The sequence below is a fragment of the Misgurnus anguillicaudatus genome, chromosome 19 (assembly GCF_027580225.2).
Source record: "Misgurnus anguillicaudatus chromosome 19, ASM2758022v2, whole genome shotgun sequence".
NCBI classification, from domain to species: domain Eukaryota; kingdom Metazoa; phylum Chordata; class Actinopteri; order Cypriniformes; family Cobitidae; genus Misgurnus; species Misgurnus anguillicaudatus.
This window is the reverse complement of record NC_073355.2, coordinates 43974659-43986285: the sequence shown is the minus strand read 5'-3', so window position 1 is coordinate 43986285 and position 11627 is coordinate 43974659. Positions and strand designations below refer to the sequence as shown.

General features: G+C 39.5%; 1 protein-coding gene across 2 annotated transcripts in view; it reads left to right on the top strand.

The window, feature by feature from the left end:
• The first annotated feature begins 3377 nt into the window (after positions 1-3377).
• Positions 3378-11627, top strand: part of LOC129436628 (cytochrome P450 2K1-like) — a 63967-nt gene continuing 55717 nt past the window's right edge. The window contains exon 1 of one of the 2 annotated variants that reach the window (XM_073857726.1): positions 3378-3902. In XM_073857726.1, coding sequence (XP_073713827.1) covers positions 3705-3902 — 198 coding nt within the window. In that variant the 5' untranslated portion in view covers positions 3378-3704. The remainder of the gene's footprint in view (positions 3903-11627) is intronic. The other variant, XM_073857725.1, reaches the window with a different exon arrangement.

Below are 11627 nucleotides of genomic sequence, written 5' to 3'. Positions count from 1 at the left end.
AAAACGTCATCTTAAACTAAGGCTGAACATAAAATAGCAATTCGTACCCAGAATTTAACTTACGCCATGGCGAGACATTATAAACAGGCAAATCACATGGTTCACCTGCATCACTAAAGTTTGGGGGAAGTTTAGAGGTGGTGATATTATCAAAAAACTCTTATGCAGTTGGATACATACATTAAACACTCTGGAACCATTTGGTCTAAATGAAGAATTAAGTTTAACATGCTTCTTTAAACATGTCAACATATTAAATGTAGTATGTAAGATAATGGTTTTTATTTTACTTGTAGTGTGAATGTTTTGTATATGTATCTGTGTTTGGGCATTTAATGATTGATCTGTGAATGTGATACCTGGGTTCAGATATAGCAGGGAAAATAAGTATTTGACACATCAATATTTTTATCAGTAAAATGATTTCTAGGTGGAGTATTGACACAAAATTTCCACCAGATGTAGCTATAAAGCCAAATATTGAATTCATACAAAGAAATCAGAACATTTAAGTATACAAGTTGGGTCATAATAAATAAAGTGAAATGACACAGGGAATACTTGAAGAGAACAAGGTGCAAAATATATATATTTAGTAAATTTCCTATCTTAAATATATCAACAAATGTATTTTTTATTAGTAATGTGTGTTGATAAGGACTTCATTTGGACAACTTTAAAGTCTTCATGAAATGGAAGTAGCGACTAGGCTTGTTCGACCTCATGTGGTGCCGCAAGAACCGATAGCCGGATGACGTCAAAGTTCAATCACTCTCGCGGTACTTTGACATCATCCGGCTGTCGATTCTTGCACGACCCAACTTGCTGTGCCACATTTTGCTAATCGCTGCTAATTAACTTGTCTAGGGCTACCTAAAAATTTAGAGTGAGAGCTGCCTGTGCAGGGCCTGTGTGGGCCTGGTGAGGGCTTTCTGGGACTAAGCTACCTGTGCAAGGCCAGCGCTAAGGGGCCAACGTTTTGCCGATGAACAAAATCTCAGGGGCCCTGCACTGTCAGCCTGCTGGGGGCCCTAGACGAGCCCTTAGTGGGCCAATAATGGGCCATCATAGACTTGCTTGCAGGGTACAGAATTAATTCATGCTATATGGTCTCGCTGCTTGTAAACTTTGCTTTCCTGGCAAAAGCCAAGGTACAGGAGGAGATTAACAGAGTGATCGGTGGACGACAGCCTGTGGTGGACAACAGGAAAGATTTGCATTACATAGATGCTGTGATACATGAAGTACAGAGATTTGTATGTATATTAAAAATGTCAAGTTTCTGATTATTGGGGAGGAGATGTCCTCCTCAGTGTCTGTTTTGCAGGTTTGTGCACAATTCAGAATTGAATTGAGAATGACTCCTGAATTCCAATTCAATTCTTGAATTTGAATTGAATTTGAATTGATGTTAAAAACAGGGTTTAGAATTACAATTCAATATTGAAATAAAGGAAGCAGAATTGCTATTCAATAGAAATTCAAAGAAATTCATATTATTATACAGTACGTGAAGTGTTAAAAATTATAATATGTCAGATATGATTGCATTACATATTCTATAAATTATATTAGTTTGAACTACTTGTACAGATGTTAAAAACTCTAGTCACATAACAAATAATTAAGTTTGATTTTTTTGTAATTGTAATTTTATGTAACACTATGACTTCATTTCTCGGAATGCTTTACTTTAACAAAGTATTTTAAATGGTTGCCAAACAATTTTCCAAAGTAACTTTCCTAACACTGAATGTATTTAAGATTATTTCTGTGACTGTGGAATTTCTTTGAATTGCTATGAATTTACTTTCTGTCATTCCATTTCCAATTCAACTTCCTTTAGGGCGAAGTCAATTCAATTCAAATTCCAATTCATGAATTCTGAAATTCTGAATTGTGCACTAGCCTGCTATTGTAATTATAAGCCTGCCATGCAAAGAATATCATTATCATATCATTAACTATTACTGTTTCACAATTAAATATTTCGCAAATTCTTATATGAAAACAACCTTGTCAACTCAACAAACATCATATTTGTCAGGATCCTGCCTAGGAGTCTTGTTTTGTATTTGTATTTGGTGGTGGTGGCAGGGTTCTGGCAGTCCCAGGCTTTATGTGGAGGCTCATGTTTGTTTATTGTGTCATGTGCCTCCAGTGTCTTGTCTCTTGTCCCTGCCCCCTCATTCTCCTGCTTATTGTTAATTATGACTTATTCCCATCACCTGTTCCCTCCTCGTTATCTTGTTTGGATTCCTTGATTGTGTCCTTAGTTCTGTGCACGTTCATTTTGTATTGTCCGTGTGATCTAGTCGTATGTATTCCAGTCAAGTATCTAGTAGAGTTTTATTGTCAAGTCTAGTCTAGTGTTTTGTGTCTGTCTATACTATTTGCCCCCACGTGGGCCTTTGTTTTGTGTCTGTTAATAAAGTGTTTTCAGTTCACCTCTGACATCGTCTGCATTTGGGTTTTCGGTGTCGGGTCAGCTGCAGTTTTTGTCCTGCTGCCCGTCGCGGTGCACCCTGTCTCGGATTGGCTGACCGTGCAGGTCCGAGTGAGGCTCTTTGCCGATCTTTGGAAGGCCGCTGTTGAGTCCAATCTGGACCTTGAGGGGTTGGCTGCCTTGTCCGGTCCGATCCTTGAACTGGCCGCTGTTCAGTTTGCCTTGGCCTACGGGATGGTTGAGCCCGCGCAGTCCGCGCCGCCCACCGAGTCCGCGCAGTCCACGCCTCCCACCGAGTCCGCGCAGTCCACGCCTCCCACCGAGCCCACGTATCAACTGCAGCCACTGCTGTCTGTGCATCAGCTGCAGCTACCACTCCCAAGCCCCCTTGGACTGTTTTGTTTGGTAAATGCCATGGACTCATGTTTTGTATTGTTTTATCTTGTTTTTTCCAGCACCTACTTTGATTATCTTATATTTTGATGTGTTCATAGTCTAGTCCTGCTATTATCTGTCATGTTTTTCTTGTCTTGTGTGTTCCCTTTTGGGACGCCAGGTGGCGTCCCTTGAGGGAGGGGTACTGTCAGGATCCTGCCTAGGAGTCTTGTGTTGTATTTGTATTTGATTGTGGTGGCAGGGTTCTGGCAGTCCCAGGCTTTATGTGGAGGTCATGTGCCTCCGGTGTCTTGTCTCTTGTGCCCGCCCCCTCGTTCTCCTGCTTATTGTTAATTATTACTTATTCCCATCACCTGTTCCCTCCTCGTTATCTTGTTTGGATTCCTTATTTAATGTGATTGTGTCCTTAGTCCTGTGCAGGTTCATTTTGTATTGTCCGTGTGATCTAGTATGTATTCCAGTCAAGTATCTATTAGAGTTTTATTGTCAATTCTAGTCTAGTGTTTTGTGTCTGTCTATACTGTTTGCCCCCACGTGGGCCTTTGTTTTGTGTCTGTTAATAAAGTGTTTTCAGTTCACCTCTGACATTGTCTGCATTTGGGTTTTCTCCTGCAAATCCCTGACAATTTTTGCCTATGTTGCTTGATTAAAATAATACTTTAAACCATAATGCATAAGTTTTATTCTGATCCAAATACTTTTGTGGCCACTGTGGACCAACTGACAGTATACTGCTTTTGAGTTTGTGTTGCAAGTCTTTTCTGGCTCCTCCTCCATGTTTTAGACCAAATAATTTCCTGGCATAAATTCTTATCAGTTCAGTCTGAAGACTCACTACAGCTGTGTGTTAATCTCTTTTACTATGGCTTTAGTGGAAACACTTCTCCTGAATGTCTCCAGCACAGGAGCTTTACTCGCTGCTCTTTTGCTGCTTTTGGTTATTTATTTCTGCTTCAAGTCTCCAGAAGATGACCAAGAACCTCCAGGACCCAAACCACTGCCACTTGTGGGAAACCTGCACATTCTGGACCTTAAACAACTTCATGTGAGCCTCTGGAATGTGAGTAGGATTTTATATTTTTATTCATTTTAAAGATGTTTCCAATTACAATCGCAGTAGAATGGGTGTGTACATCAGTTGTGCCTTTAGGGATTTTTATTGCAACTAATAGCAATACATTAAAAGCTTTCACTTACGTCTTACAAGTTTTAACAAGCATGTTTGTTAACCTCCCTGCTGAAAAAAAACAGCATACCATCAAGACCAGAATATGTTGTGTTTTGGTGCTGGTTTGCTAGTGAACACCAGCTAAACCAGCATCAGCACCAGCTAAACCAGCACAGAACCAGCTGGTGACCACCAGCTAAACCAGTATCCAGGGCCGGATTAACAAATTCTGGGCCCCTGGGCACAAAGACATCATGGCCCCCTCCCACCCCTCTTCCTATCAACTCCAGAGGCGGACACTAGGCTACTTAATTTACTTTTATATAGAAAGTAAAAATACTTTAAGTATTCGTATTTTATCAGTGTTTTTCTTTGAAAACATACATTCCTAAGCATATTATCTTAATTTTTACTCCACTACATTCCATAATTTCAAGTTATTGGTTTATATTTAATCTTTAAGTACATTAAACATCTAGGTTTTTTTACTTTTACTTAAGTAAAAAGTACTTTCGTACTTTTACTCCAGAAAAGTAAAAGTGCACAATAATTATGTAATTAGGTATTAAATTAATTTTAATATACAATATAAAAGGAATACACAGTATGATTCTATGCCTTAGAATGTACTTGTTCGGAGTTCGTTTTTTATTCTTGCCATTTGCGAAAACGAGTCAAAAAAGTCTTAGGCAGGGGCGTTGCTAGACATAAAGCTCTACTGGTGCACAGGACCCCCATTTTTTGCTGACTTTTTTTGAAAGCCTGCTGTGTGCAAGAAGTGTGCAACACTTCTATACAATATCTTTTGCTTAACCCACTATTCTACAGTGCAACAGTTACTGCGAAAGATATACAAGTGTAATCTTCATCATACCTGACATTATTAACATGTTTGGAGGCATAAATGGCAGAGCATGTTTGGAAATAATGACAGCAGAGAAATATTTTCTACATTATACAATGACAGCAATTTTATCATTTTATGACTGCTATACTAAATAATCTCAGTCATAGTTACTGCTAACTGTTATGTAAGTTAGTGTCCTAGAGTTAAATATTAGTAAACTAAATATTAAATTCATTTGAAAATACAGAACAGTATAACACATACATGTGTTGATTTTCTCAGCAAAAATGCAATTCTATAGACTTGACAAGAGGTTTTCCTGAGATTTTTCCTCTAATGTTTGAGACCTGACAGGGTGAGGATGTAGTTTGTCTTGCCTCCCTTAAACTCATAATGTCTCCTTTCTTCTTCCCTTTCCCTGCTTTGCACAAAACATTTCTGATGTACATCTACAGAAGCTAGTAATGATCGAGTAATCAAAATGATTATCATTATTAATTAAAAAATTACTTTACTCTCGTCATGTTTTCATAAGCAAACTCACTCGCGTGACGTCACCTTTTGAATGCGGTTGTGCGTGGATGAACGCAAAGACGCGCGTGGACATGGATATGTGCGTGCACGCGACAATGCGACTGGTTCGACGTCGCTTTATTGGGTAACTACATTGCATATAGACCCGTTTTTGCCGCGATTATCTTTGCAAAGGATTGCACTAGTTAACTGCCCCAGTAAAAGGGGTCTAGCGAAGCCCCTGGTCTTAGTGCAAAAAAACACACTGTCAGAAGTCGCTCGTCTTTTATACCCCACAATGACGGGTCATTTATATTTCCACAGGTTATGTTGAGCTGTTGGCACTAACCTCTGGGACCGTGTCACATGTAGCACTGCTTGCTTCAGGTGGTGGCAAGAGACTCCTGGGCGGCTCGGGCTCGCAAACGGGGTGGTCTCACAATCAGCCCCATTGCTAACATTAGTAACAGGTGCCTTCTCTAACGAGCAACTAGCAACCTCCTTTTTAATAAAGCTGTCGATAGAAGGCACACTTTGTAAAAGTGCTGCTCCTCTCGCTTCTTTCTCCTTTTTTTTGCTTTCGTTTAATGTTTCCGGTAGGAATGCGTCGATCCATTATGTTTTCTGGTTTTACGGTCTAGCTACGTTTTTTTTCTTAATTTTGTCACGAATTGACATTAAACCCGCCCTCCCATACCATTGTACCAATCGTAAAGGGCATGTCTTCTGGTAGAAAATATTCACACTATTTAATTGGTCAATTTGTCACGCTTATACAGTGAGTGTGTAAACATTGGATTGTTGACTTGCACATTTTAATTTATTTTAGTGGCATAAATGCACATTACATCAAAATAAGTTTTTTGTACAAAATGTGTTTTGTATTTGATGTCGTAGTGCAAAAAAAAAAAAAAAGTAAAAAATGCACGTTACATGACATGTCGTCGGGGGCCCCCTGGTGGCCGGAGGCCCCGGGGCAACTGCCCCATTTGCCCATATGGTAATCCGGCCATGCCAGTATCAAACAAGCATAGACCAGCATAATTCCCATGCTGGTCCAGCGGGGGTGTGGATATTTGGAGAAATATTGATTCATTTTTATATGTTTACTTAAATTTTTTTGCAGAGAGGAGTAAAATTTAATACATTTTATTCTAAACACAGTGATAGGAGCCACTGAGGGGGCTAAAGGTCTTCTTCTTTTTTATGTTTAATGGCGGTTGGCAAACCAGCTTTTGGTGCATTTCCTCCACCTACTGGGATGGAGTGTGAAAACAAAACAAAAACAAACAAACAAACAAAAATATTTGTATAAATCCACACACAAAAATATTTGTATAAATGGAGACACCTGCTGGTCAAAAGCAACAAGATCTGTCCAAACATTTTACATTTTTTTTACAAAGTAATAGTAAGACTCTAAGAAAAATATTATTTAACTTAATTAAGGCGAAAGAGGCGGAACTGTGTCTTCTGCGCCGCGCCGAACACCTCTTCCGTGCGTCAACGTGCTTTCACATTGACTTAACATTGAAATCACTCGCACTTCACGCCTCTACCACGGTTGGTGTAAATGCAGCATAAGTCACTCAACTTCCACTTTTCAGCAAAGCTGCGGGGCTTGACTTCCATTTCAGGCATTACACTGGAAAATTGCCATTGACATGTGGGAATGCAACAACTCAAAGTATGGATGATAAATTTAAGTTTATTAATATTTACTTATTTAATATTGTGTTATTGAGGTAACATTATAGGTTATTTCTAAGTTAGCATTACATAACTGCCTTAAACAGTTTGAAAAGCAGGTAGTGATAACAACTTTAGCAACAGACATATACACTCACCAAAATGATTATTAGGAACACCATACTAATACTGTGTTTGACCCCCTTTCTCCTTCAGAACTGCCTTAATTCTACGTGGCATTGACTTAACAAGGTGCTGAAAGCATTCTTTAGAAATGTTGGCCCATATTGATAGGATAGCATCAGTTGATGGAGATTTGTGGGATGCACATCCAGGGCATGAAGCTCCCGTTCCACCACATCCCAAAGATGCTCTCTTGGGTTAAGATCTGGGGACTGTGGGGGCCATTTTAGTACAGTGAACTCATTGTCATGTTCAAGAAACCAATTTGAAAATATAGCTGCAAGCAGCGATGGCGGGCCCTCGCACGTTTTTTTACCGCTACACGGTGCCTCCGAGAAAACGATGCACGGTGGGCATGTGCATCAAGTGGGTTAATATCAGTGGACTATTTCATGTTGCTACTGATCCATCTAGGTACTGTAGGTAAAAGAAACCCCACATTTTAGACAAACGGGGGCGCTAGTGAGACACTAAATAGACACGCCTTTATCTGACTTTTTGTCAACACTTAAAAACCGACAACTCTGATGTGTGTGGCAAATTTAAATTTAATCTAAGCACGCAAAGAGCCTTAAATATGCCTGAAATAAAAGTAAAGTTTGACGTGTTGGCATGGGAACAGCGTTCGAGGTGTCAAAAATTCCTTCGCAATTTAGCATCTACAATGTCTCAGCATCATGTTGACCACTTTTGGTGTCAATCGCATGAATCCCATACGAGGAGTATTCAAAAGTTCACAGCATGTAACTGTCAGTCTTAAATATGTGTAAAAATGAAAGTAAAGCTTGACACGTTGCCATGGGAACAGTGTTGGAGATATCAAAAATCCCTTCACAATTTAGCATCTACAATGTCTCAGCATCATGTTGACCACTTCTGGTGTCAATAACATTATTTACCTAGAAGGAGTATTTAAAAGAACATCGCATGCAACTGTAATGCTTAAATAAGCCTTTAAAATGAAAGTAAAATTTGTCGCGTGGCCATAGGAACAACATTCGAGATATCAAAAATCCCTTCGCAATTTATCATCTACAATGTCTCGGCATCATGTTGACCACTTTTGGTGTCAATCGCATGAATATCCTAGAAGGAGTATTTAAAAGAACATCAGATAGAACTGTCAAAAAAATCAAGATTTGTGACTGACACACTTCCTGGCGCCTGGTGGTGGCGCTATACCCGAGACTTACAATAGGCACATCGATGCGATCGGAATCTTCAGACGAACAAACACCCCGCGTGTCATCACTATAAGACATTTTTTGCCTTAGATATTAGACGTTTCCTGTTTCTCTGATTTCGCCACAACTTTGTCGCCTTGCCATGTCAGAACCGTTCGAGATATCAAAAATCCCTTCGCAATTTAGCAAGTACAATGTCTCGACATCATGATCACCATGTTTGGTGTCAATCCCATGTATTCCCTCGAAGGAGTATTCAAAAGTTCACTGCATGGATTTTTTAAACAATCCAAAATGGCCGACTTCCTGTTGGGCGGAGCTAATAGGTTAGAGTGCGAAAGTTGTTCGGGTCGATGAGGTCTATATGTGTACCAACTTTCGTACATGTGCGTACATGTTTGCCCGATCTGCGCACTCCTGTGTGTTTTTGCATTACAGGGGGCGCTACAGAGCCCCCGTGCCATGCCCGTGTTCCAGCCTTTGGCTTTCGGCGATCACGGACGACTCTGATGTCTGTGCCAAATTTCAAGAGTTTTCGAGTATGTTAAGGCCCCCAAAATGCCCAAAAGTGTTGAAAAAAATAATAAAAAAAAAAATAAAAAAAATAATAAAAATAATAATCCGAGCAAAAACAATAGGGCTTCGCACCTTTCGGTGCAGGCCATTCTGGCCTGCTCCTCGGTGCTCGGGCCCTAATTATTCGAGCTTTGTGACATGGTGCATTATTCTGCTGGAAGTAGAAATCAGAGGATGGGTACATGGTGGTCATAAAGGGATGGACATGGTCAGAAACAATGCTCAGGTAGGCCGTGGCATTTAAACCATGCCTATTGGCACTAAGGGGCCTAAAGTGTGCCAAGAAAACATCTTCCTCACCATTACACCAACACCACCAGCCTGCACAGTGGTAACAAGGCATGATGGATCCATGTTCTCATTCTGTTTACGCCAAATTATGACTCTACCATCTGAATGTCTCAACAGAAATCGAGACTCATCAGACCAGGCCACATTTTTTTTCAGTGTTCAACTGTCCTATTTTGGTAAGCTTGTGCAAATTGTAGCCTCTTTTCTTATTTGCAGTGGAGATGAGTGGTACCCGGTGGGGTCTTCTGCTGCTGTACCCAATCCGCCTGAAGGTTGTGTGTGTTGTGGCTTCACAAATGCTTTGCTGCATACCTCGGTTGTAACGAGTGGTTATTTCAGTCAAAGTTGCTCTTCTATCAGCTTGAATCAGTCGGCCCATTCTCCTCTGACCCTTTAGTATCAACAAGACATTTTCGCCCACAGGACTGCCCCATACTGGATGTTTTTCCCTTTTCACACCATTCTTTGTAAACCCTAGAAATGGTTGTGCGTGAAACTCCCAGTAACTGAGCAGATTTCGAAAAACTGGCCCGTCTGGCACCAACAACCATGCCCTGCTCAAAATTGCTTAAATCACCTTTCTTTCCCATTCTGACATTCAGTTTGTAGTTCAGGAGATTGTCTTGACCAGGACCACACCCCTTAATGCATTGAAGCAACTGCCATGTGATTGTTTTATTAGATAATTGCAATAATAAGAACAGGTTTTCCTAATAATCCTTTAGGTGAGTGTATGTATCGTGAAGTTAAAACATGACCTAACTATTTGCCTTTTATATTTAAATGTGATTATGAAGTGAGTTTGGTTTTAATCCCTTTATTTGTCATGTTTTGATGGTGTGTTAGGCTTAAATAATAGCTCTTCTTTACACCTGTTGTCACGATGCTATTGGGATATGAGAGAGATGTTTTTAGGAATATTTACCTGTATGTTTCTTTTTGGAAGAAAGGCATTTGAAACAAAGTCAAAGTATAGGTGAAGTGAGATGTTTTGATGAAAGAAAATATGAATTAAAACGCTGCATAGAAATTTGTGAGTAATTATAATAAAGACAAAAGAATGCAAATTAGATGCCCATAACCAGTCTGAATAGGTGATAATGTGTGCCCTGTGCAGATCCTCTAAATGGGTCTGTCTGTCTGACAAACAATACATTGAATGAATGCTTAGAAGATGATTAAACAAACATTCTCTAAATAAATTCACATGACATTGTTTGAAGCAACACCTGTATACCTGGGTAACCTGAATTACACCTGTGTAACGGGATCATTTGAAAGGGTACAAAGTGTTTTGCTTCTTTTGTATTTTTCACAGGATAATTATAATAAGGACAAAAGAATACAAATCAGATGCCCATAACCAGTCTGAATAGGTGATATGTGTCCTGTGCAGATCCTCTAAATGGGGCTGTCTGACAAACAATACATTGAATGAATGCTTAGAAGATAAATAAACAAACATTCTCTAAATAATTTCACATGACATTGTTTTAAGCAACACCTGTATACCTGTGTAACTTGATTTATACCTGTGTAACCGGGATCATGTTTGAACGGGTACAAAGTGTTTTGCTTCGTTTGATTTTGTTGAGGGATGCACCGAATTCAGGATTCGGATTCGGCCGAATACTGGGCTTTTTCATGGGGTTCGGGTTCGTATGTAGATTTTTTTTTTTCCACCGAACCGAACCCTAAGCTTGAGTGCGCTGGTCAATGTCACGCGGCCGTTGATTACACACATCAGGTGCTGACGTGGAGATGAACAAGAATAGCAGATTAAACATAGAATCAAAATCAAGTGGCATTTTCTTTTCTGTGACTTAAGTTAATATTTCAGTTTCAGAATCTGAAGTTTATTGATATTTCATTTCGGTTAGAAGAAAATATTTGTACTGATGATTGTAATTGTATGTTTGTGTTTTGATAGATGTCTCAATATTCTACATTAAAACAAATGTATTTTTTATTCGGGCTACTTGCATTCATTTCAGGCTACCAAAAACAAGAGTGCCTGCCCAAAGGGCTACCAGGGGTTTAGAAATTTTGCGAGCCCTGTAATGGAATAAGGATGTGAGTAGGATTCGGTATTCGGTTTCGGATTCGGCCGAATCTTAAACAGTGGATTTGGTATTCGGCCGAACCCAATAAGTCTGAATTCCTAATTTTGTTACAGGGTGGAATGAAGGGTGAGCTAATACTAGTAATACTAATAAAAAAACTAGAGCACATGTTGAAGACTTTTACACATTGATATGGACTATGTCTGAAAATGTACGTTTTGTTTTTTCCCAACAAAATATTTTTTATCAGCGCTTTTAATTTGTAATGTTA